At 37.2% G+C, this 23,692-nt stretch overlaps 2 protein-coding genes and 1 pseudogene across 6 annotated transcripts in view; 2 read left to right on the top strand and 1 right to left on the bottom strand.

Annotated features, from left to right (window-relative positions):
- COPS2 (COP9 signalosome subunit 2) overlaps positions 1-14,520 on the bottom strand; it is a 33,874-nt gene extending 19,354 nt beyond the window's left edge. For both annotated transcript variants that reach the window (XM_017543782.2, XM_017543786.2), the window contains exons 1-3: positions 14,381-14,520; positions 2,787-2,900; positions 2,034-2,111 (exon numbers count right to left, since the gene is read on the bottom strand). In XM_017543782.2, the coding sequence (XP_017399271.1) occupies positions 2,034-2,111; positions 2,787-2,900; positions 14,381-14,434 (246 nt within the window). In that variant the 5' untranslated portion in view covers positions 14,435-14,520. The remainder of the gene's footprint in view (positions 1-2,033; positions 2,112-2,786; positions 2,901-14,380) is intronic.
- Positions 14,521-14,620: 100 nt separating this feature from the next.
- Positions 14,621-23,692, top strand: part of GALK2 (galactokinase 2) — a 108,340-nt gene continuing 99,268 nt past the window's right edge. The window contains exon 1 of one of the 3 annotated variants that reach the window (XM_037744992.1): positions 14,621-14,869. In XM_037744992.1, coding sequence (XP_037600920.1) covers positions 14,796-14,869 — 74 coding nt within the window. In that variant the 5' untranslated portion in view covers positions 14,621-14,795. Of the gene's footprint in view, positions 14,870-20,480; positions 20,702-23,692 lie in introns of those variants that run through there. The other 2 variants (XM_017543769.2, XM_017543776.2) reach the window with 2 other exon arrangements.
- On the top strand, positions 14,778-17,462 carry LOC108314808 (annotated as a pseudogene). Its single transcript, XR_001829668.2, has 2 exons — positions 14,778-14,869; positions 14,992-17,462. The product of XR_001829668.2 is annotated as an NADH dehydrogenase [ubiquinone] 1 alpha subcomplex assembly factor 4-like (transcript).

Raw genomic sequence — 23,692 nt, 5'->3', positions numbered from 1 at the left:
CACCCGCCTCGGCCTCCCAAAGTGCTGGGATTACAGGCTTGAGCCACCGTGCCTGGCCAATAGCAGAGTTCTATAGGGACTCTTGGTATTTTCTCAAATCACAGAACCGAAGAGTTAAACATTCAGCCCCTAATGTCACGATAGTTGTTTAATCAAAAATTTCTGTCCCTTGAAACACTTGGTGCTTCTTCCACAGCCATGTAAGTCATTAATTTGAATACAGTAAATGTTTGTGTTTATTATTTTTGCAAACAAAAAATGGAAAGAAAGCACAGGGGCTCTGGGCAACACAGAAATGTTTTGAAAGTATTAGAGCAGTAGAAGTACAAAGGGTAAATGCAATCTGGACAATTTTCATTCTCTAACTAGATTTAATATACAATATACTTAATAACATTTAACATGTTTTGAATTGTTCTGATATATTTTGGGGAATAAATGAACTAAAACATTTTGTGAACAGCTTCTGTAGATGCCATGGAGTGCCCCTATTAAAGGCGAGAGAAACAATATCAGAGTGAGAGTACCTCAAAAAGAGGAGGTACAAGATTAGTAGAAGTTACCTGGATACAAGTACTAGTGACATGGGATAGAGAAGCTAACGGGGAGAAAGAGGAGGCATATCATATGGGAAATACAAAAACAGGACAAAAAGAAAGTGGTAACATATCAGTTATTCTTCTACAACAGCTTCACTCCCTGCTAATCTGAGCTTCAAGTTTATCTTTCTCTCAAAAGTTCTTCTCCTTTAGTGATCTAAGATTCATTTTTGTACCTAGTCCTATCATCTCCTGACTCTTTTTCCTTCCACTTCTACCCTGTATTCTTTACTAGTTTAAAGAAACTGAGGAATGACATTTTATGAGTATAATGTCCTAATTCCAGTTTCTCTGGAACACGTTATGAGTTCGTTCAACAAACTATTTGAGCACCAACCAAATGACAGCCATCAATATAGGTTCTAAGAATGTAACAGTGAATAAAACAAAGTCCTGCTCTCATGGAGCTTACAACTTACTTGGGGGGAGGGGAGGCGTGAAGATGGGCAATAAATAATAGACCAAAATGAAAAGAAGGAAAAGAGCAAAGAAGAAATTTCAGTGATGATGGGAAGAACACTATTTTATATCGGGTAGTCATGGGAAGGCCATCCCAGTTTGTGGTGCCATTTGAGCAGAGACCTGAATCAAATGAAGAAAAAAACCCCATATGGTTATATGAGAGAGGAGCTGCTGAGGCAGAGGAAACAGCAGGTGCAAGCCTTTACACAGGGTTGTGTTTGGGATGACTTGAGGAACAGAGATCAGGCCAGTGATGGAGCAAATAAACAAGAACAGCAGCAAAGAATGCGCTTACATAAAGACTTACAGGTCATGGTAAGGATTTTGGATTTTACTGAGGGAGTTGGGGACTATTATATGGAGCAAAGGAATGACATAATCTAACTTTTTAAAAGGATCACTATGCTACTTGTGGAGAACAGACTGTAGCAGGGTAAGGATGAAAGTAGGGAGACCAGTTAAGAGGCTATTGCAATAGTCTAGGTAAGAAATAATGGTGCCTTGGAGTAGGGTAGAAGAGGTAGAAATGGTAAGCAGCATTCATACTGGATATAAAGCCATGTGGATTTGCCAATGGATTATTTGTGGGGTACGAGGCAAAGAGAAGACTTAAGCATAATGCTAATGTTTTTGGCCCTAGTCAATGGAAGAGAAACTCTTTATAATAAACAGGAGCATTTTAAAACTCCAAAGTAAATACTAATCCTTTGTGAAAAAGTCAATCTATTAATAATGCAGCCAAATACTGTCCATGCATCTAAAAGAATAAATTTTCTTAAATAGAAAACTTCTGTATCCTATGTAGAACCTTTTTTTTAAACTTACTATTACTACAGTCCTAAATGCAAAGCAGACTAAATATAAAAACAAATCCAAAGAATTACTTTAGAGAAGTAGATGTAACAGTAGTTTGTCATGATGTTTTTACCTATAGAATTTAATTAGTTTAATTCCCCTCAAAACATATCTTACCAACTTGAAGTTAATCTTAATCATTTGTTTCAGTGCTTTAAATCCCCATTCTCCTTTTTCACCTTCAAGTTCCAAAACCTAAGAAAAGGAAGAAATTTTTAGTTTATCTTAATAGTAATATGTTATTTTCTAATGATGGCCAATGTGTAAGTATTTAATTAATTTTACACTATATGAATAAAAAACATTTCCCCAAGGATTCCTCCATTTCTCACGGTCACTTTTAAGTCTTAAAAAAAAAAAAAAAAAAAAAAAAAAAAACAAGTCGTAAGATGTTTGAAGATAAGCAAGCTTAAAGTTCCTTCATCAGGAAAATTAAGAGCTACTTCTTGATTATTATACAGTTCCTGAAATATTTTTTCCCCTTGAATAACCAACCAATGGTAAAAATAATCCATAAGTGTATCAGTAAGTCAAGATATCAAGCTATTTTTAATAATGAAACCACAATTGTTTGATTTACTCTTCAAAAAATAAGATTGCAGTGAGTATCTATTGACCATCATGTTGATGGTTCTTCTGCCAGAACTGTCCTAGTTTTTCAGGACAATGGCCCTGCTCCATAGATAGCTTGATTGGAAAAAACAACAGGGTAACGCTTTTGAAATATTTGCTTGTGCTGCTTAATGCTAACTTACCTTATAGGATAATTAAGTATTCAAAACACATTTCTGACATAAAATCACCTGGGACTTATTTAACACATAATTTTAAAAAATTAACACACAGAATCAATTGGAAAAGAATATAAACCTTTTGGAAACTGCTTAATGCTGCTTTTGGGTCATCTTCTTTTAATGCTTTGGAATTATAGTATTGATTTTCTAAATCCACATTTGGCTCGGAGTTACTATCTTCAGAGTATTCCTGTATATTGGAAAGAAGGAAAAATTAAAAGGAAACAATAAAAAAGAAACCCACACACAGCAATGTAAAAAGTTAATGCGTTAAGAGAAAAACCACATATTTATACAAGACAAAACTCTGAATACACAGGTAAAACGTCACTGACATTCAACTGTTATATAAAACCAGGGGTTGGAGAAAGGAGGAGGGAGGAGTCAAAAGCAAGTGTATGGCCGAATATAACCATTTCTTTCTTTCAGAAAAAAGCTAAAATTTCTATAGAATCGACATAAAAGAAGAATGCAAACATCTAATATTGGTTAATGATCCCAATTCTGTAGTGGCTAAGCTTTTGTTAGTCATGAAATCTGAGGGAAACCTAATGTAGATGTGTTCTAATTCTTAATCTTTGGTTCTGTAATCTAATTTTTTTCTACTCCCCAAGTCTAAATTTCATTATTCTAACATGGTCTAAAACTAGCTAGGATGGTAATCTACACATTCCACAGTCATCTAGCGTTAAATGTAATTATGTTAATAAGAATATTTGCCTTATGTGGACTATAAAACAGCTATTTATGCTAATGTAACTTAATCAGCTTCGTAACAAATCAAAATAGATAAAACAAAATGGATTTTTATAATTTTATGAGACGTTCCATTACATGAGTTCAATTCTTAGTGGGAAAAAACAAGGCAGAAGGGAAAACTGGAATAAAACAATCGTTTTTGTGGAGCAGCGTAAATAAGAGTTTTATACAGTTCCGGGATATTCAATCTAATAATGAGGATTACAAAATACACATGGACTGGTATAATGGCAATTATTACTTTATGAGTCATAAGATACGGAGTATGTCCTTCTCAGTAATAAGTCATTACAAAGGGCAGGTTTATATCAAATTAAGATTACTACCTGGAAGTAAACACAAAAAGACAAGAATAGTATTACATTATTTCTAAATCCAAATACAGGTAACACATTTCTTTATAAAAAAACTCTTACAGGCCAGCTGCAATGACTCACGCCAGTAATCCCAGCACTTTGGGAGGCCGAGGTGGTTGGATCACGAGGTCAGGAATTCAAGACCACCCTGGCCAATATGGTGAAACTCCGTCTCTACTAAAAATACAAAAAAAAATAGCCAGGCATGGTGGCACATGCCTGTAGTCCCAGCTAGCTACTCGGGAGGCTGTGGCAAAAGAATTGCCTGAACCCAGGAGGGGGAGGTTGCAGTGAGCAGAGATTCGCCACTGTACTCCAGTCTGGGCAATAAAGGGAGACTCGATCTCAAAAAAACATTTGTTACAGTCCCATAAAAGTATAGGAATGGAGAAAGGTATGCTGTGTACAACAAGTTTCTTGAAAGCTCAAAAATACATTAACACAAGATGAAGTTTTCAATACTCTCAAGAGTGGCTTTGTAATGTTCCCCCTCTGGAGGATAATTCCTTCCTCCCTTATGTGAGAACATGAGACTGTCACTCAGTTTTCCAGATTTAAGATCTGGAATTCCGTTATGTTTAACATATGAAAATCACTTGGAACAATTCTTTTAGGGACAAAATGAAACTAGGTAGTAAATAAGTTTCATAATTATTCATTGACTTCTTAACCCTTGCAATCTAGGCTTATCTACAAAGAAACTGATCATGCTTAAAAAAATAGAAATTAATAAAGAATGAACAAGCCAACAATACACAGAATGATGCTGTGACAGTGATGCCTTCAAAGCCGGGTTTTGAAAGATAAATGGAAGTTTGCCCGCTAGACAAAATGGGAGAGGATAAAGAGAATAGTACATGTAGTAACAGCATAAACAATGAAAGGACATAAACAAAGAACATAAAAATCCTTACTGATTCTACCTTCAAAATAAATCTCAAATCTATCCACTCCCTTGCCTGCTACCACCCTGCCCTATCAAACTAGTTTCATCTCTCCACAAACTTAACAGCCTTCTCATATCCTCATGGTTCATTAAGCAAGGAAAATAATTTTCACAAAATGTAAATTATCTTAATCTTTTTCTTCAAAAGTGGTTCCCTCTCCTCTTAAAATCAAGAGCAAAATCATCAAAACTTGATTCCTGTGTACAACCTTATCTCCTATCAAGTTCTCCCTCATTCATTTTGCTGTAATCACCCTGGGGTCTTAACAAGTGGCCAAATTCTCCTACTTTTATGTGCTATTCCTATCTCTTTCCACCTCTACCTCTCTCCATCTGGTTAACTGCTGTATATCATTTCAGATCTAAGCCTTAAGGGCATTCTTTAGGGAAGACTTGGAGTAAAGAATCACAGCTATAAAACCTACTCTAAGTCTAGAGCGGTGGCTCATGCCTCTAATCACAGCACTTTGGGAGGCAGAGATGGGAAGATCGCCTTGAGGTCAGGAGTTTGATCGAGACCAGCCAGACCAACATAGTGAAATCCCGTCTCTACTAAAAATACAAAAAATTAGCCGGGCATGGTGGTAGGCAACTGTAATCACAGCTACTCAGGAGGCTGAGGCAGGAAAATCGCTTGAACCCGGGAGGCAGAGGTTGCAGTGAGCCGAGATCAAGCCATTGCACACCAGCCTGGGCAAGGAGAGCAAAACTCTTGTCTCAAAAACAAACAAACAAAAACCCTGCTCTATGCCTCTGGAAATCGGTTCTTTTCTAATTGTTTTGTTAAGTCGGAACAAACATAAACAGATTTACCATATAATATACAATTTATCATAGATTAACTTAAAACTGTTGAGTAAGATAGGAATAGCTCCCTGAACTAGAAAACTACTTTTTTGCAACCCAAACCTTCAGAATGCAGACTTGAACCTGGAAGCAAAATGAAAAATATTTCTGATTTACATTTATCACAAAGTAAAAATTTAGAGTCAATTTATTTTCGGTTTCTTGGCTCAAAACAGCTTAGAAAAAACACTGGTCAGGTTTTGAGAAGTGGAAAGTAGAAGCTGAAAGATATACATGACAAGTAGGACTAGAGTTTTGGAGCTTCCTAGCATAATAGATACACATACTAAGTCTACTGGCATCTCGAAAACTACTAAGTTAGAGGAAGGAAAAAGATATCTGAGTCAGGTATAAAAGTATCAACAGGAATGACCAGCAATGAGGAAGGGCAGCTGAAATAAAGCAATTAACCTGCAAAACCAAGAAAGCTTGAAACAGTATGAACAGTTTGGGCTAAAGCACAGGATGTTATGTATTGGTTGATGAAAGAAAGATGAGCTGGTATTGAATGGAGGAACAGGACAACAGAAGTCAAGCAATGATTGAGACCCAATAGAGAGTCTCTAAAAGATTTTACAAGGAAATAATCAGATGTGTTTCTGGAAGAGTACTCTGGTAGCAATGAGGTAGCCCACTGGATAATTTTCAAAGTCTAGCCAGGAGATGTGAAGCCCTGATCCCAAGAAGCAGAACGAGGAGAAAAAGTAGGGGATGCAATAAATAATAGAATAAACATAGAAGATGTTAAACAGTGTTAAAGATGTAAAATAAAAGTGCCCATATGGGCACAAGACAAAGGAAAATAAAATTACCCATAATGACTATCAGAACTTGGTAACATATGATGCCATTAATCACAACAGGGAATCTAGAAGTACTGATTAAGTATTGCTAAACTGAATTTAGTTATGTCAAATGAATAAGAGATAATAATTTGTTAAAGTTTAAATGTTTTTTTAACAGAAGAGAAAGTGAAATTTCAATTAGTATATAAAGAATGCTTTAAAAACAAATGAAGAGTTTAAGCAATAAATGAAAAACCACTTGTTTTACATGAACAGTTATAAAACTGTTTACAAAAATAAAACCCTAAACTTCAATAATAGTTCCAATCTGCTTATATAACTCATGTCCTGATATTTCCCCAAAGTAATCTGTGATCCATCCACACGACCAAAATCTACTCTTCCTCAAACATGCCACACAGTTTTAAATCTCTGCTTTGGCATAAACTCCTTTTTTGGCTAGAATTCTAAACCATCTTCCCTCCTAACAACCTTTCTGCTTTTCTCCTATGATACTCCCCTGCCCTAATACTGCTGGGAAATGTGTTTATCAACTCATCTTAGCATCATTCTTCTTAGCAAACTAAATTTTTCTTCTCAGTCATGCTTCCATATGACATGCATCTCTCTAACATAGAGCTTCATATGTTAAAACAGGCCAAACTGTGAATTTCTCAGAAGCAGGAATTTTCTTATTCATCTGTGTATTCTGAGAGCCTGGGATATAAACACTTAGTAAGTGTTTGGTTAATTAAAATAAAAGATGGTTTGACATTCCAAAATAACACAACATAGAGGAGCCAGGGTCAATTTTGACTACATCTGGAATGTAGCTACTTAACGGGATCAGTTCCATAGCTCATTTACTTACTCTTGTATCTATTGCCAATAGAAGTCCTAAGAAACATACTTTAGAAAAACAAGACTCACCATTAACAATGCTTTCTGAGCCTGGTCTAACTATCAGATGCTGGACACAATAAGAGACATAGGGCAGTATTTCATTATCCTTAAAAACCAGATGCAATTCAAGTCCTAGGTAGCCATTTATGGTTTAGCTACTGATAAAGTTATCCATTTAAAAAAAAAAATCACACAAGTTAATGGGTGCTGATTTGTTATTTATGGAGTAAATTAGTATTTAAAAAAAAAAAAACAAAAAACTGTTGACCGGCTGGTACGGTGGCTCACACCTGTAATCCCAGTACTCTGGGAGACTGAGGTAGGTGGATCACCTGAGGTCGGGAGTTCAAGACCAGCCTGGGCAACGTGGTGAAACCCCGTCTCTTCAAAAATACAAAAAATTAGCCAGGCGTGGTGGCACATGCCTGTAATCCCAGCTACTCAAGAGGTTGAGGTCGGAGAATTGCTTGAACCCAGGAGGCAGAGGTTGAGGTGAGCCAAGATCACGCCATTGCACTCCAGCCTGGGCAAAAAGAGCGAAACTCCATCAAAAACAAACAAACAAACAAACAAACAAACAACAAAACTGTCCTAAATTTTTAGTGTTCAAATTAAATTTCCCAAGGAGAGCTATCATAAAAGTCATATTTGTTTCAGCACCCTAAAAGAGTTACTATAAAACCTGAGCTCCAGTTCTGACTCTCTCACAAATTTGTCCTATAAACTTAGTTAAGTCCCTCAATCTCTATGCTTTAGTTTTTCTTGTGTCAAATTTGGGGGCTGAATCTTGTAGGAAGTTTCTAATTCCCACGGAGGTCCATATGTTGTTAATTTTGGGATATAATATACAACTACAAATTCACTTTGTTGGATACCCATAGTTTGCAGATTTAAGTTACCAGTGAAACGTCTTTATTTTTTATTAAATGTACTTATGCTTATTATTAATCATTAAGTTTATTATTAAATTTATATAACTTTATTTTATCCTTAGCATGTAAAAGTTGTGTCCCATTGTTTTAGCTATTCTTGTTAGAACCTCTCCAAGTGCATTATACAAGGTACATTTATGAGGTAATACAACAGGCCATTGTGAAAAGTTGCCAACTTATATTTCAAATCATATTTTTCTTTGAAGTAGTAGCTTTAAGGTACAGTAAAATTATTCCAATAATACTGACGTGGATTACAGCAATGCTTCTGAAATACTCAAAAAACCCAACTTCACTGGAGTTGTGTGTTTCTACCCTGAAACAACAGCATCCAGTTGAATGGCCACACTTATTTATCAAACCTGATTCTTAATTTTCAACTACATCTAAAAAAAGGAAAAAACTCTAGCTACAGCCAAATTTTTTTTAAAATAAGCTGCACATTGTTTTTTAAAAATGTTGAAAACAAGTCAAATTCTTATCAATAGAGAACTGTTCAAATAGAGGATGGTACATCCATACAATCAAGGCAGCCATAAAAAATAAGGAAGCTCCAGCATACATATACGGAATAATTTCTCAGATAAAAAGCAAAGAACAGGATTTACAATATGCTATATCAATGTTAAAAAAAAAAAAAAAAGAGGATGGCTAAGAATGTATATTTGGTTGTCTACCAAGAAGAATAGAAGCTGGACAGATAAGGAACAAAACGGAGGAGAAAACTTTGATGTATATATTTTTATATTTTCTGGTTTTGAACCATGTGCATGTATTTTCTATTTAAAAAATGTAGCGACAGAGTCACTGTCTGGCCTTTAAAGTAACATATTTGTTCATCATTTGCATCCTGCAACCTGCCCACCTCCATCAATAAAAGCAATATAGGTTCACTGTGAAAAGTCTTCAAGACAAAAACAAATAATAATAAAAAAAAAAAACCTAAAACTGGCCAGGGGTGGTGGCTCACGCCTGTAATCCCAGCACTTTGGAAGGCTGAGTGGGGCAGATCATCTGAAGTGAGGAGTTCAAGACCAACCTGGCCAACATGGTGAAACCCCGTTTCTACTAAAAATACAAAAATTAGCCGGGTGTAGTGGTTCGGGCTTGTAATCCCAGCCATTTGGGAGGCTCAGGCACGAGAATTGCTTGAACCAGGGAGGTGGAGGTTGCGGTGAGCTGAGATTTCATCACTGCACTCTAGCCTGGAAAACAGAGTGAGACTGTCTCCAAAAAAAAAATTTTAAACCATTGATAATTTACTTCCAGACATTTTTCTATATTTTTCCCACCTAACAAAATTTGAATAATATGGATTATACTGTCTTTGATATTTTTTGAACTTAACATTTATAGTAGATATATGTTCACTATGTACACAGCACTCGCAATTGACCATCATCTTTCTACTGATTTTATTAAAAGTGTGACAAATTCGAGGGCCTGTAAGACATCCTGTAGCTAAGACTCATTTTCCTCCCTACTACACACACAAAAACAGACAAAGTAAAAATGTAGAGCATTAAAACTGCTACACCATAAACAAAATCACAGGAAGATGGGTGGAGCTGGAGGCCATTATTCCTAGCAAACTAATGCAGAAGAAGAAAACCAAATATTGCATGTTCTCACTTATAAATGGGAGCTAAATAATGAGAACTTATTAACACAAAGGCAAGAGACACTAGGGCCTACTTGACGGTAAAGGGTGGGAGAATAGAGAGGTGCGGAAAAAATAACTATTGAGTACTAGGCTTTGTACCTGGTTGATGAAATAATCTGTATAATAAACCGATGTAACATGAGCTTACCTATATAACTAAGCTGCACATGTACCCTTGAACCTAAAAGTTAAAAAAAAAAAAACTGCTAAATATTAAGAAAAACAATACTAGTAAACATTTATTCAATAATCCCAATTATGAGCTTGACTAGGGGAATATAATGAGGCTCACAGATGGTAATATATTTAACCAAATGGAATTATTCTAATTTTTAGACAATGTTTTCTTTGTAATACATTTAAATAATCATATTCAAATATTTAATACCCTACCTATAACAGAACTTACTAAAGAATAATTTTTGATATAAAGTCAATTTGTCTTAAATCCTTTCTAAAAAAATTATTAGAAATTTCATGGTAGAACAATTGAACGGTGGAATTAAAACAGCTTATCAATGGCCTTACCAACTTAATGAATGGCACTATGGTTATTATTTAATATTACTGGAGCGGCAAATAACCTATAAACCTGTAAAATTAGCAATGCATTAAATGTCATTTACAAGCACCATCTCCTACCACAGATTATGTTTAGAAATGCCTCTATCTCTAACAAAAATCAAACAGATCTTAGAACATACATGACCATACATGTATGCTGAATTTCTTTTACATTCATTTCTTCTTCTTTTTTTTCTTAAAAATACCTAAGTTTATTTTCTTTTATTTTAGATCCTTCTTAGGCAGAGATCATTATTTACTTTCCTGGGTAAAAACAGTACAGTTTTAGAAACAGACTTAATTTTTCAGGGGGTATCCTAACTACCTATTTCCACCAGATTGGGCAGGAACAAAAAGTGATTTAGGGTGTTAAAACGTATCGATGGACAACCAGTAAAGATATGCTGAGTATCATTGTAGTCAAAAAACTCATAGCTCTTAGTTAATACTTTAACTAAAAGGAGGTGATGACCAATTTTCCAACAAACAAATACCTGAAGACTTTCAAATTACTAAGAAAGGGGGAGGAGGAATACCAGACAAAATTACTATTTTTAAAAAAAGAAAACCTCTTTTGGCAAAATGTAAGCATGAAATGGGAACCTGCCTCTTAATCTTTTTTTTTCCAATAATATATGATTTAAGGAAACGAAAAACAAATTACTAAATATATTTTATACCACCAAAAGTTTTAACTGTTAGTAAATGGAGCATAAATAATTTTACAATTAGACACCGGATAGATACCTGATGAAAGACAGAAGAGGGGAGGAAGAGCTATTTAATACTAGGGAAAGAAAAACAAAAATGCCCAACAGAAAACTCCAACATTTCATTTCATTATGCAGTAGTACAAAATCTTACTTTAAGAAATAAACAAGTTAAAACAAGGCCAGGCGCGGTGACTAACACCTGTAATCCCAGCAGTCTGGGAGGCCGAGGTGGGCAGATCACTTGAAGTCAGAAGTGGGAAGTTCACTGTGAAAACATGGTCACAGCATCACCAACATGGTGAAATCTTGCCTCTAATAAAAATACAAAAAATTGCTGGGCGTGGTGGCTCATGCCTGTAGTCCCAGCACTTTGGGAGGCCAAGGCAGGTGGATCACAATGTCAGGAGTTCGAGACCAGCCTGGTCAATATGATAAAACCTTGTCTCACTTAAGGAAAAAAAAAAAAAAAAATTAGCCAGGTGTAGTGGCAGGCACCTGTAATCTCAGCTAGTCTGGAGGCTGAGGCAGGGCAATCACTTGAACTCGGGAGGTGGAGGTTGCAGTGAGGGGAGATTGTGCCACTGCACTCTGCCTGGGCAACAGAGTGAGACTCTTGTCTCCAAAAAAAAAAAAAAAAAAAAAGTAAAGCAATTATATATTCAACTTTATTATATTGCTCACGTAGTGTAGCCCCTAAAAGGCTGAGAAAACATGGCCAAGTTAAAACATTATATGCCTAATAAAAAATCTTGCAAAGTTAATCAGGTGCTTCATGGAATGAAGATTCTCACTGCCATTACTACACTACATTCTCAAAGATGATCTTCAACTGAATCACAGTGCTAATAAGTTATGCATCCAACAGACAACTGCTTAGGAAAGAGATAAGCAGAAATATTTCCAAACACAAACTAATAATACAAATGCAATTTCTCAGGAGATGACATACAGCTGGGCATGGTGGCACGTGCCAGTAGTCTCAGCTACTTAGGAGGCTGAGGCAGGATGACTGATTGGGCCCAGGAGTTTGGGCCCAGTCTGTGTAACACAGCAAAATCCTATCTCTATGCAAATCGAAACCACAATTAGAATGGTTATTAATCAAAAAGATAAAAAAATAATAGAATGCTGGCAAGAAAGTGGAGAAAATGGAACTCTCCTACACTGTTGATGGGGATGGAAATTAGCATAGCCATTCTACAAAACAGTATGGAGGGTTCTCAGAAACTAGAACCACTACCAAAAGATCCTGCAATCCCACTACTGGGTTTACCCAAAGGAAAGAAAATCAGTATATCAAAGGGATACCTGCAGTCCATGTTTACTGCAGTATTATTCATAACAGCAAAGACAGAGAATTAACTTAAGGGTCCATCAATGGATAAATGAAGAAAATGTGATATATATACATAATGGAATACTATTTGGCTATAAAAAATTATAAAATTCTGTCAATTTGCAGCAACATGGATGGATCTGGAGATTTAGGTTAAGTGAAATAAGCCAAGCACAGAAGGATAAATATCACATGTTCTGTCTCACTCAGATGTGAGAGCAAAAGAAGTTGATTTCATGGTGGTAGAAAATAGAATGATAGGACAAATGTGGGGGGAAACAGCAGTGCACAAGTGAGAGAAGTTGGTTAATGTGTGCAAACCAATAGTTGGCTAGAAGGAGTAAGTTCTAATGTTTGATAGCAGAGTAGGATGACTATGGTTAAAAATGTATTTTATGTTTCAAAATATCTAGAAGAGATGACTTTAAACATTCCCAAGACACAGAAATGATAAAAACACAAGGCGATGGATATTCTAAACACCGACTGATCATTACATATTCTATGCAAGTAAAAAAACCCCATAGATATATACAAAATATTATGAATCAATTAAAAAATTACAAGCAAATTTAAAAGAAATATTTTGATAACAAACACCTGTAATATTAACAAACAATTTAAGTAAAAATGGATAAATACATATTCTTAATGAACTGAAGTCACTGCCTATAACTGGCTTGGCTTGCACAAAGTAAAATTTAAGGCAGAAATCGTAACTATTAGGAAAACTACATTTACTTTTAAAAATTGTAAAAATCTCTACTATGACTTTTAAATAATAGCGAGAATTTGTCTCCCGCTTGCAAAGTGTGCCTTCTTTTAAAATGAAAAGAATTAAAAATACATACGAAGTTACAGACTAATTTAAAAAATACATTAATATTTTGACAACCTTTGGCACTTAAAATGACATAAAAGAACTATATGAAACACCTCTAAAATAAAGAAAAAAAAGCAAGCTGACGTTAACTCTGGGTCAAGACAATTTTCTGAGTTTCCACACGATGTTTTTTTAATAGCAAACGTTATTCGAACTTGTAAATCCATTACTAAATGAAGACTTGAATCTTTGAAAATCTCCACTCAGCCAGAGAAATTCATTTATTTCTATGCTGTTACTGTTTTAAACTTTGTACACTAGGAAATTTCTAAGAGAAAAGCCATGGGTTCAATTATCTTACAAACCATCCCCGAAAAACACAACAAGCATAATCTCCTCCCCAGCTTTTCTTTATAAAGAACTGAGCAAGTAATTCAACTACCCTTTTTTCAGTTATCCTTGCTTTGAACTCTCCACTACACACATACCTCAGACCAAAACTGACCCTGGACAAGGCTTTTAAAGCTGTGTCTCCAGGAGACTCAAGTTGCATTTCGCGGCCAGGCCTGGGAGCAGTAGGCACCCCCCACCCCCGCCCAGTTTTCAGACTTCTCCTAGCATTTCGCACCCGCTTAGTTCGAGTGTGAAGAAGTGGGGACCCAGAACGCTGGGCCCAAAGGAGCAAAGCCAGGGCCTACAGCGCAGCATGGTCACCGAGGCGGCTCGCGCGGTGGGGAGGCAGGAGACACAGAGAACCGAACGCCTGGGGCCAGGGGCATCCTGTGTAAACGCAGAAGACGCTCAGACTTGGAGCGCAAAGCCCAGGACCCCCTTCGCTGCCTTCTTTGCCCTCCCTTCCCCCATGCTGGAGAAGCAAGGCCCAGGCCCAGTGCGGGAACGGAGAGGAGGTAAACCAGTCCTGTCACCGCACTGAGAGAGGCTGGAAGCGGCACATGCTTTACGGGGAGAGGCCGCGGCCGCCTCGGCCGGCGCCTCGAAAACTAGACACATCTCCACCCCCAGAGTTCGTTCCCTGTGCCTCACCAGGTCGTAGTCCTCCTCATCATCGCACATGAAATCATCCTCCATGTCAGACATCTTGGCCGGGAGGGGGAGGAGAAATTGGAGACAACCTCCTCCCACAATCCTCCGCGGCTCAAAGACGTCACTCTCAGCTTCTTTCGCCTTCCCGTTCCTCTTAGAGGAGCTGTTTCCTGCCGGAACCAATTACCTCGACATCTAGAGGATTCGGTACGACTCCAAAAGGGACTGCACCACCCACCTTTTCCTGCGAAGCGATTGGTGCCTTAGCAACTAAACCTAGCAACTGGGAAATTGTCAGGGGCTGCAGGTCTCAGCTGAAGGGCGTCAGAAACCGCTCGCATCGAGCCATTTCCAGCCTCCTGAGTAAGGGAGCAGTGTTCTCCCTTGCCTGGGACTCTGGAAGCATCTCATTCCGATGAAAGTAAGGGACAGCTTAGGACCAGAAGCCTTTCGCGGAGAAAAGGCTGACATGCCCGTCCTATATGACAGGTATTATTTCTGCTGTCATCGTGCGTGTGCATTTAGCTCACACCTTACGGTGGATTATCCTAAAATACTTGGGAGTACTTTTCAGCAACACAATTTACACTTAATGTTTGTTATATTTGTAGGAGACAATACGGTTCTGTGGATATCCCAAATTAGTTATACAGGTATCAGTTGAGTTGCCTTAAATCTTAGTTGTTCAACGAATTATAAACTGACCTTTACAGCCCTTGGGACCAAATTAAGGTAACAACGACTGGTTTTTAAAAAATACATTACTGGGAACCTGAGGGTATCATGTTATGGGGGGATGGGGGCTGCGGTGACTCGCAGGATCAGGAATTTCAACCTAGAGAACCGAGAAAAGCGGGAAATGCGCAAGATGAAGGCCTCTCCTCCTGCAGGCATCCCTCTACCAACAGCCTCCTGCGAGAGCAGATTAGTCTCTATCCAGAAATTAAGGGAGAGACTGCTCGTAAAGATGACAAGCTGCTATCATTTCTTCATTTCTAAGAGATGTATATGTTGATTTCAAAGATCCTGTGTCTTCCATGCTGGTAAAAGCTGCTGAAACATGTCAAGAGCCAAAGGAATTCAGATTTGCCGAAAGGTCATCACTTTGATATGATAAATATTGAGAGCATCCCCAAAGGCATAATTTCCATGGTAGAAGCATTGACACTTCTCAATAATCATAAACTTTATCCAGGAACATGGGCTGCTGAGAAAATAGCTCAAGAATACCATTGAGAACAGAAAGATGTGAATTCCCTTTTTAAATGTTTTGTTGAAGTCAAATCTTCCCTCTTGAAGACAAGAAAACAATACAATCGAAATGAAGAAAATCACAAAAATTTCCTATGTGTACTCCTCATCCCTCATCCTGTATGTTTTCTCATTTTTTCATATTAAATTATGTTAATTACCAAGTGTTTAATGCTCTCATTGTGAGAGCATACTCTTAATATTTATTGAGCTCCCTGACTTTTCAAGATTGCCATAGAATGTATTTTGTTTTCTTTTAATTTGGTTTAGGTATATTTCATATGTACATGTCAGCATGACTAATCAGCACATCTGTAACTTTATTATAAGTAAAAGTTAATTTGTTATTTTAGGCACATCATACCAACTTTTCAATTGGTCATATGATGCCTTGGGAAATGTGTTGAATCCCTCATTTAAGTTTTACTTTCCAAGTTAAGTGTTTAGTTCATTCTTCATATGTGATAGTGAAAGTAGAAGCTTTCCTGACTCTTAAGACTGACATTTTCTTGTCAGCAAAAAGAGACTGGATAGCAAGGTAGACAAACAATGTTTCTCAGAGAAAGACGCACAGTAGAAAATAATGAATCAATAGAATCTAATTAAAATTACTACTCCTGGGAATAAGAAATATTGAGGATTTATTTTATTTTGAATTGGTTTTAAGTATGGAATGATTGTCTTTACAGTTATAAAATGTGATTAATTGTGTTTACAAAATGTTGGGAATTTCTGCTTTGACAAACAGGTAAGTCCCATGGCCTTCAGAGAGGCAGGCAGAAGTGGAAACTTTTTTAACATGGAAATAGAAAAATTTAAAGAATAATTGAATCAAAAAAACACGGCAAATGAAATTTTGTGATTATATATTGTTTCGGATGTTAACACTAGAGAGAAGAGAGAAAAAATAGCAAGTAAAGGCAGAGAACAGGATCATTACAAGGGACCTGAGAAATTGCTGCTTCATCAATTTTAGCAAACTTAGCATAGCATGTACCAGTACTAGGATCTTGAGTGAGGTATGTGAGTTTAGCTCTGCCTAATATGTTACTACTTGTGGGATCTTTGGGAGACTATATCTTCTTTGAGATGGAATTTCTTCTATAAAAAGAGCATAATGCTACCTTACTTAAATTTAAGGGTTATCATGAAGATAAATGAAATAGTAAAGGACTACAAAGGACCAAGCAAATATGGGTTATTTTTTGCAGTGGAGAAACAAGCACCTGGGGAAAATATATGACCTAAGGTTTTTATAGTTTATGACCTAACCAGGCCCAGAATTTAGTTTTTCAAATCCTATTAGTGTGTTTTTTCTATTGTGCCAAAAATTGGCACACCTCAGAGAAGGGAAAATGTGTGAATTGTGGTTATACTGGGGATAGCAGTGTATTTCTGAGGGAAGATAGGCATCACTACTTCCCAGAGATGCCCCTGAAAATGATATAGAAGATGCTTAAGAATTCAACATGATGGCAGAATGAGGCATTTGTAGTAATGCTGAGAACAGAAAAATGAACTAAGTGGAAAATTTGTAAGCATGCTTTTGAATGTAGATTTGTTATGTGAACAAACTACCTAGTTTATTTTTAGTTCAATACAATAGTTGTTTTAAGAAAACATGAAATAACTTCTCAATATAAAATGCATTTAAAAACTACTGTAAATCAGTCAAAACTTTATTCCCTTTATCCTAATGGTCACTAGTTGAGTCACTAATACTAGTACACTCTATTTCTGAGCCATCTTTATTCATGTCTACATTGTGTGGTTGGGCAGCTGTTATGCGGGGTCACCTGATAAAGAACTTCTTCCCATACCATTAAAAAAACACACACATTATTGTTACACAAAATCATTGGCAGAATTTGACATAAAGAAAACAATGAAATAAAGGAGGAAAACCGCTTTTCAAACAGGTAGCATTTTTCATGTAAACTTCCATTTCTGTCCACGTGAATCCACAAATGTTATGCAGTTAAGCATAGGTATAGATTTGGATTCTTTTTGCATCTATGTAGCAGGATAGGTCAATGTTTGTTAATTTGTTTATATTTAGAGACCGGATCTTGCTATGTCGCCCAGGCTGGAGTACAGTGTACCATCATAGCTTACTGCAGCCTCAAACTCCTGGGTTTAAGCGATCTTCCCACCTCAGCCTGCTCAGTGGCTGGGACTACAGGTACATGCCACCATTCCTGACAAATTTAAAACTTTTTTTTTTTTTTTGTAGAGATTGGGTCTTACCATGTTGCCCAGGCTGGTCTTGAATTCATGACCTCAAGCAATCTTTCCACCTCAACCTTCCAAAGCATTGGTATTACAGGTGTGAACCGTATTGTCCAGTCTTAAAATATATTCCTGATAATAATTATTTTAGTGGCTGTGTAATAATTCCTTGTTGAATGTACCAGTGTACCATGACTCATGCCATTACCGTTATACATTCAGAGTATTGCAGAAATAACGCATTTTTAAGCAATTCTGCAGAGATTATCTTTGACATTTTATTCTTTAAAAAATAATTCCATCTGGGCGCGGTGGCTCATGCCTGTAATCCCAGCACTGTGGGAGGCCAAGGCGGGTGGATTACCTGAGGTCAGGAGTTCGAGACCAGCCTTGCTAACATGGTGAAACCCCATCTTTACTAAAAAAAAAAATTAGCAGGGCATGGTGGTAGGCGCCTGTAATCTCAGCTACTCAGGTGGCTGAGGCCTGTATAAAATTAGTTTATTTTGGACTACTAAAAAAATTTCAAAACTTTAGAATTGGTTATTTTTGAACTAATGCAAAACAATATATTAGAGGCTGAGTGCAGTGGCTCAGGCCTGTAATCCCAGCATTTTGGGAAGCTGAGGCAGGAGGATCACCTGAGATCAGGAGTTTAAGACCAGCCTGGCCAACATGGTAAAACCTCATCTGTACTAAAAATACAAAAATTAGCCGGGTGTGGTGGTGGGTGCCTATAATCCCAGCTACTTGGGAGGCTGAAACAGGAGAATTGCTTGAACCTGGGAGACAGAGGTTGCAGTTAGCCAAGATCACGCCACTGCACTCCAGCCTGGGCAACAAAGGGCAAAACTCCTGTCTAAAAAAAAAAAAAAAGATTCTGCTCTTTTCTGTATTTACTGATGTTCCTTAACATTTTACATTTTGTTAAATTTAGGTTATCTCCCTATTAAAACTATTTACAAGTGACAGTGATGACTCCTGTTGCTCAAACTTAAACCAAAATGAACATCAAACTAGGATTTATTAGGCCTCAGAAACAAGAAGATATAATTGATTCATTTGAACATCATAAAGAGGGACTGAAATAATAGTGAAAAAGCAGCCCAGAGACCAGAGTAACTTTGTTTCTTTGATGTATCATTTACAGTAATAACCCAAAGGAGTGCCAAGGAGCTGCTACTCTTTGGCTAAGCTTTATTGTCCATTCAGACTTTGTCTCCATGTTTCCTTCCCCCTTCCTCCTGTATACGGAAGGTATACAAAACTAACATGACTTTCTTATACTATATTCCTTATACTAGGCATACTAAGTAAGCACTTTGCATATGTTATTGTCTCTTTAAACCTTTCCAACAATCCTTATGGGGTAGAAAAATAGTATTTCCTTTTCAATTTCAAGAAGATATTCCATTAGTTCTTATTAGACATATCTAATAGTGAAAATATTTAAACATTTGACCAGGCGCAGTGGCTCACGCCTGTTATCCCAGCACTTTGGGGGTCTGAATGGGTGGGTCACCTGAGGTCAAGAGTTTGAGACCAGTCTGGCCAACATGGTGAAACCGTCACTACTAAAAATACAAAAATATAGCTGGGTGTGGTGGCGGGTGACTGTAAACCCTGTATACAAAAGGGGGAAGGAAACATGGAGACAAAGTATGCATATGTATATAGAAATTCTGGAGCAGCAACTTACTCATGTATACAACTTGCCGAATCTCTCTAAGTTATGCTACTACCCCTAGTGTGCGGAGCATGTTGGCCCAAACTTCCTCAATCAGGAAACTTTGAAATGAATAGGTGTACTGCTAGCTGTCTTCACTTGGGTTTAATCTCAACATTTCAGAGGTGCAAAGTGCACTAGATTGAGAGTTAACAGATCTGAATTTTAATTTCAGTTTTGCTCCCAATGATCGCTGTGATCTTAGGCACATCACTTCACCTTTCATCATTCATTCACTTTATCTTACCTATTCATTAAAAACCAATCTGCTTGCCCTTAGTTGCTTTCTAGTGGTATTGATGGTGGAGGTGGTGAGATAGACAATAAATACATAAGCTAATAGAACTATGAAGGAAGGAAAAGTAAGTGATGCAGTGGGGATAATGTACTTTTTAAGATAGGGCATCCAGGATTTCTTGAGGTAAGTGAAAAATGAAGAGGTTTAACTAGATGCTAAGGGGTGTTGCACATTAAAAGGCACGTATTTCTGTCTTTTCACTGCTGTGTTCTAGGAAGGCCCACCAATGCCTCTAACCTGTAAATAAATGCAAATCTATTTAAATCAAGTGATACATCAATTTTATGTTGCTTGATTTGGAAATAATCCACAAAAGAAGCAATAGCTAAACATTTTAGTGTTGTTTGGGGAGTAGCTGCTGGACTATAAACACCAAAACCATAACTTAAAAACAACAAAAAAAACCCCCAACAACGCTGCCCGAGACAGACCGGAAACTAAGGTGTTTACAAGGCGCCAGGTTATGACACTGTTCCCAGACATCCACAAGGCGCAAAAAGAAAATCTCACTAGTCAGCTTTGCACGTGCTCTGCGCTGGGTGCTCCTGCGTGTGCCTAGTCCCTCCCTGGCTGAGTCGAGGGAGGAGGAGCCAGAGGCGGGGCCGACTGGAAGCAGCCACCTCAGCGAAGCTGCAGGATTTCCGCAGGGCAGGAGCTGGTTACCTCCCGGAAGAAAACGGCTCCTGTCAGCGAAGTCTCGTGATTGCTCTGGGAGCTTTGCTTAGCCACTTCAAATTAAAGAAGAAAGAAGCATCTAGCGAAATATGGCTACAGAAAGCCCAGCTACGCGTCGGGTCCAGGTGGCAGAACATCCCAGGTCGGGGAGAGGCGACGCCGGGCTTTGGGATCTCCTGGGTTAGCTAGGTGTAGATCGGGTCCACAGCATTTAGCTGCTCCCTTGGGGCGCTGCTTTTGGTCCCAGGGAGTAGGCAGAACCCTTGGGATTCTATAAGGACACGTAGCTGGGCTTGCAAAAAAAAATCACGCCGCAAACACATTCCACCTTGACTGCTACCAAGGGTTGTATGCTTTTTGCTTAATCCATGCAGATTTTTCTTTTCCTTTTCTTGCTGTAATTAGTGCACTCTTTCTACTGGACTTAAGGAGAAATGCCCAAATCAACTTTGAACCCCTCACATGCCAGTTGATACTGCTTTTTAAAAGTCTTCTTTCTAAATATTCATTGAAAAAAACCCACAAAAACTGTCTTGGTCTCTGCATCCCCTTAAAAAAAAAAAGCACGAGAATCTCAACTGTCACTCAGGAATTAATTTGCTGGCAGTCCCTAGCTACAGGGTAACTAATAGTTTAGTAGTGTAGTGATCTTTTCAATTACAGGTACTTTGTAGAAATACTTCTTTCTGACTAATAGGGCTGAAATCTCATAAAATGAAATCTCTCACCTGCTACATTGGCCAAGGGCTTTCCTGAGGTTGGCTTCTCTCTGCCTTTGCTGTTTTTAGCTTTTTTTCTGTTACCTTTTTTCTCTGACATTAAGTCCTTAAGCTCTTCCTACCTCGTGGTTTATTATCACCATGTGTCAGTTGATATTATACTTTACTACAACTTGAAGATATTCTGTCATCCTTAAACCAGCAGTGTGTCTTTAGTTGCCAGAAAGAAGCATAATTCCTTACAAAGTACAGCACAGCTTTGGAGTACTTCTCAATGTCTTTGAATGTTTTAATGTACTTAAGAGGATCTTGCATAGCACTGTTGCCTTTATATGTCTGAATGAATTAAGACACACTGTTAAAGGCATGCTTCCAATAAGATTCATGAGAAATTTGTTACATGAAAATAACCGGATCCCTTGTAGTTTAGTTGTTTTTTTTTTTCTTTTTAAGTCTTGCTCTGTTGCCGGGCTGCAGTGCAGTGGCATGATCTCCGCTCCTAGTTTCAAGCCATTCTCTTGCCTCAGCCTCTTGAGTAGCTGGAATTATAGGTGGGCGCCACCACACCCAGGTATTTTTTGTATTTTTAGTAGAGATGGGTTTTGACATGTTGGCCGGGCTGGTCTTGAACTCCGGACCTCAGGTGATCCGCCCGTCTTGGCCTCCCAAAGTGCTGGGATTACAGGTGTGAGTCACTGAGCCTGGCCTGTAGTTTGGTCTTTTACATATAACATATCCATGTGTAAATTCCTAATATGTTTCCATTTTATATGATTTTAATAATAAAGATCAACATTTATATCTATATTTACCCTGTTTGGGGGAGGATGGTAGTAACAAGTATAGGTACATGTACTAAAAGTGAAGAATTGTTTACTGAATTTCCTTAGTGTTCCTTCTTGCTTTTCATGATTTTTATATTGTTCATTCATGTGACAAATATTTGTTGTTATTTATTCTGTGTTATCCACAGAAGAGATCATAATAGATAAGGTCTTCCAATTTCTTGTTTTTCATTTGTGTGCAAAATCTAATTATTAGCTTCAAGCAATGTTTTATTTGCAGAACTTTTGCAGCCTCTTACTCATTTTAAAAGGGATGTATTTTGTTAAATCTAAATAGTCTAATCTGTAACTTCACCTAACCAGTCAAATATTGCAATATGCTGAGAAGGAAAAAAATAAACAAAGACCGCATGGTCAGCCTGCCTGTGGAACTCTGTTTTTTTTTCAGGACGCCTCTTCAACCTCATAGGACACGTGATCCTCTGAGTAAAAAAACTAGTCAACCATATTATACATTTTAGTACAACGTAATTTCTTTATTATTTTTATGTAAAAATCAAATGGAAATCAAAGTTCTAATATTTTATTTCTGTGTCCCACGCTTGCGTGGTACCTGTACTGGGACTCTAAATTTCACTGTTCTAGTTTTCTTTGCATTCTTAGCACTTGTTCTCTTATCTTTACTTTCTCTTTGGGATTAAGTTTTTAAATTGTTGGATTATTATTATTTTTATAGCAGTTTTATTGACATTCATGTATCATATAACTAACTCATTTAAAGTTTGCAATTAAATGGTTTTTAGTATATTCATGGAGCTGTGCAACCATCACCATAATCAAATTTAGAACGTTTTCTTCTCAGAAAGAATCCAGCCATTCCTTAAATTAGCACAACCCAGAACTCCATTGCCTTTCCCCTAGCCTTAAACAACTACTCATCTGTTTTCTGTATTTATAGATTAGTCACTTTGGACATTTCAAATAAATGGAATCACATAAAATATGGGTTTTTTTTTTTGTTTTTTTTTTTGGTGACTGGCTTCTTCCATGTGGCATAATGTTCTGAAGGTTCATGTATCAGTATATCATTTAACATGTATCAATACGTCATTCCTTTTTATGGTCAAATAATATTCTAGTTTATGGATTTACATTTTGTTTCTATATTCAATAGTTGATGGACATTTGGATTGCTCCCACCTTTTGGCTCTTATGAATTATGCTGCTGTATGAACACATTCTTGAGTCTCTGTTCTACCAGTTGAGCTAGCAGGGTGACACTGAATACATTCTTAATGTTAAAAATTTGGATTACTGAGAAGTATATTCAGTAAAGCCTGAAAATCCCACAGTTTCTTTCCTCACTATTGTCTCTGATTTCTACCCTGGGCTGCCAATTTCTACTTCCCTTCTTAGAAGTTATCCATTTGGTTTGTATCCTCATAATATCATTGTATCCTTATATCATTGTTACTGTATTTATAAAAATGACATAGTCACATAAGTCCAATAATTATATTTGTGTTTTACTTACTTTTTTTCACTTAATCTTTCTCAGATACCTGGCATATCGGTTCATACAGACATATTTCACTATTTTTATTGATTTCTTTCTTTTTTTTTTTTTTT

The sequence above is a fragment of the Cebus imitator genome, unplaced genomic scaffold, assembly GCF_001604975.1.
Source record: "Cebus imitator isolate Cc_AM_T3 unplaced genomic scaffold, Cebus_imitator-1.0 Scaffold9, whole genome shotgun sequence".
NCBI lineage: Eukaryota > Metazoa > Chordata > Mammalia > Primates > Cebidae > Cebus > Cebus imitator.
The sequence above is the reverse complement of the archived record's forward strand: the minus strand, read 5'-3'. Positions and strand labels throughout refer to the sequence as shown.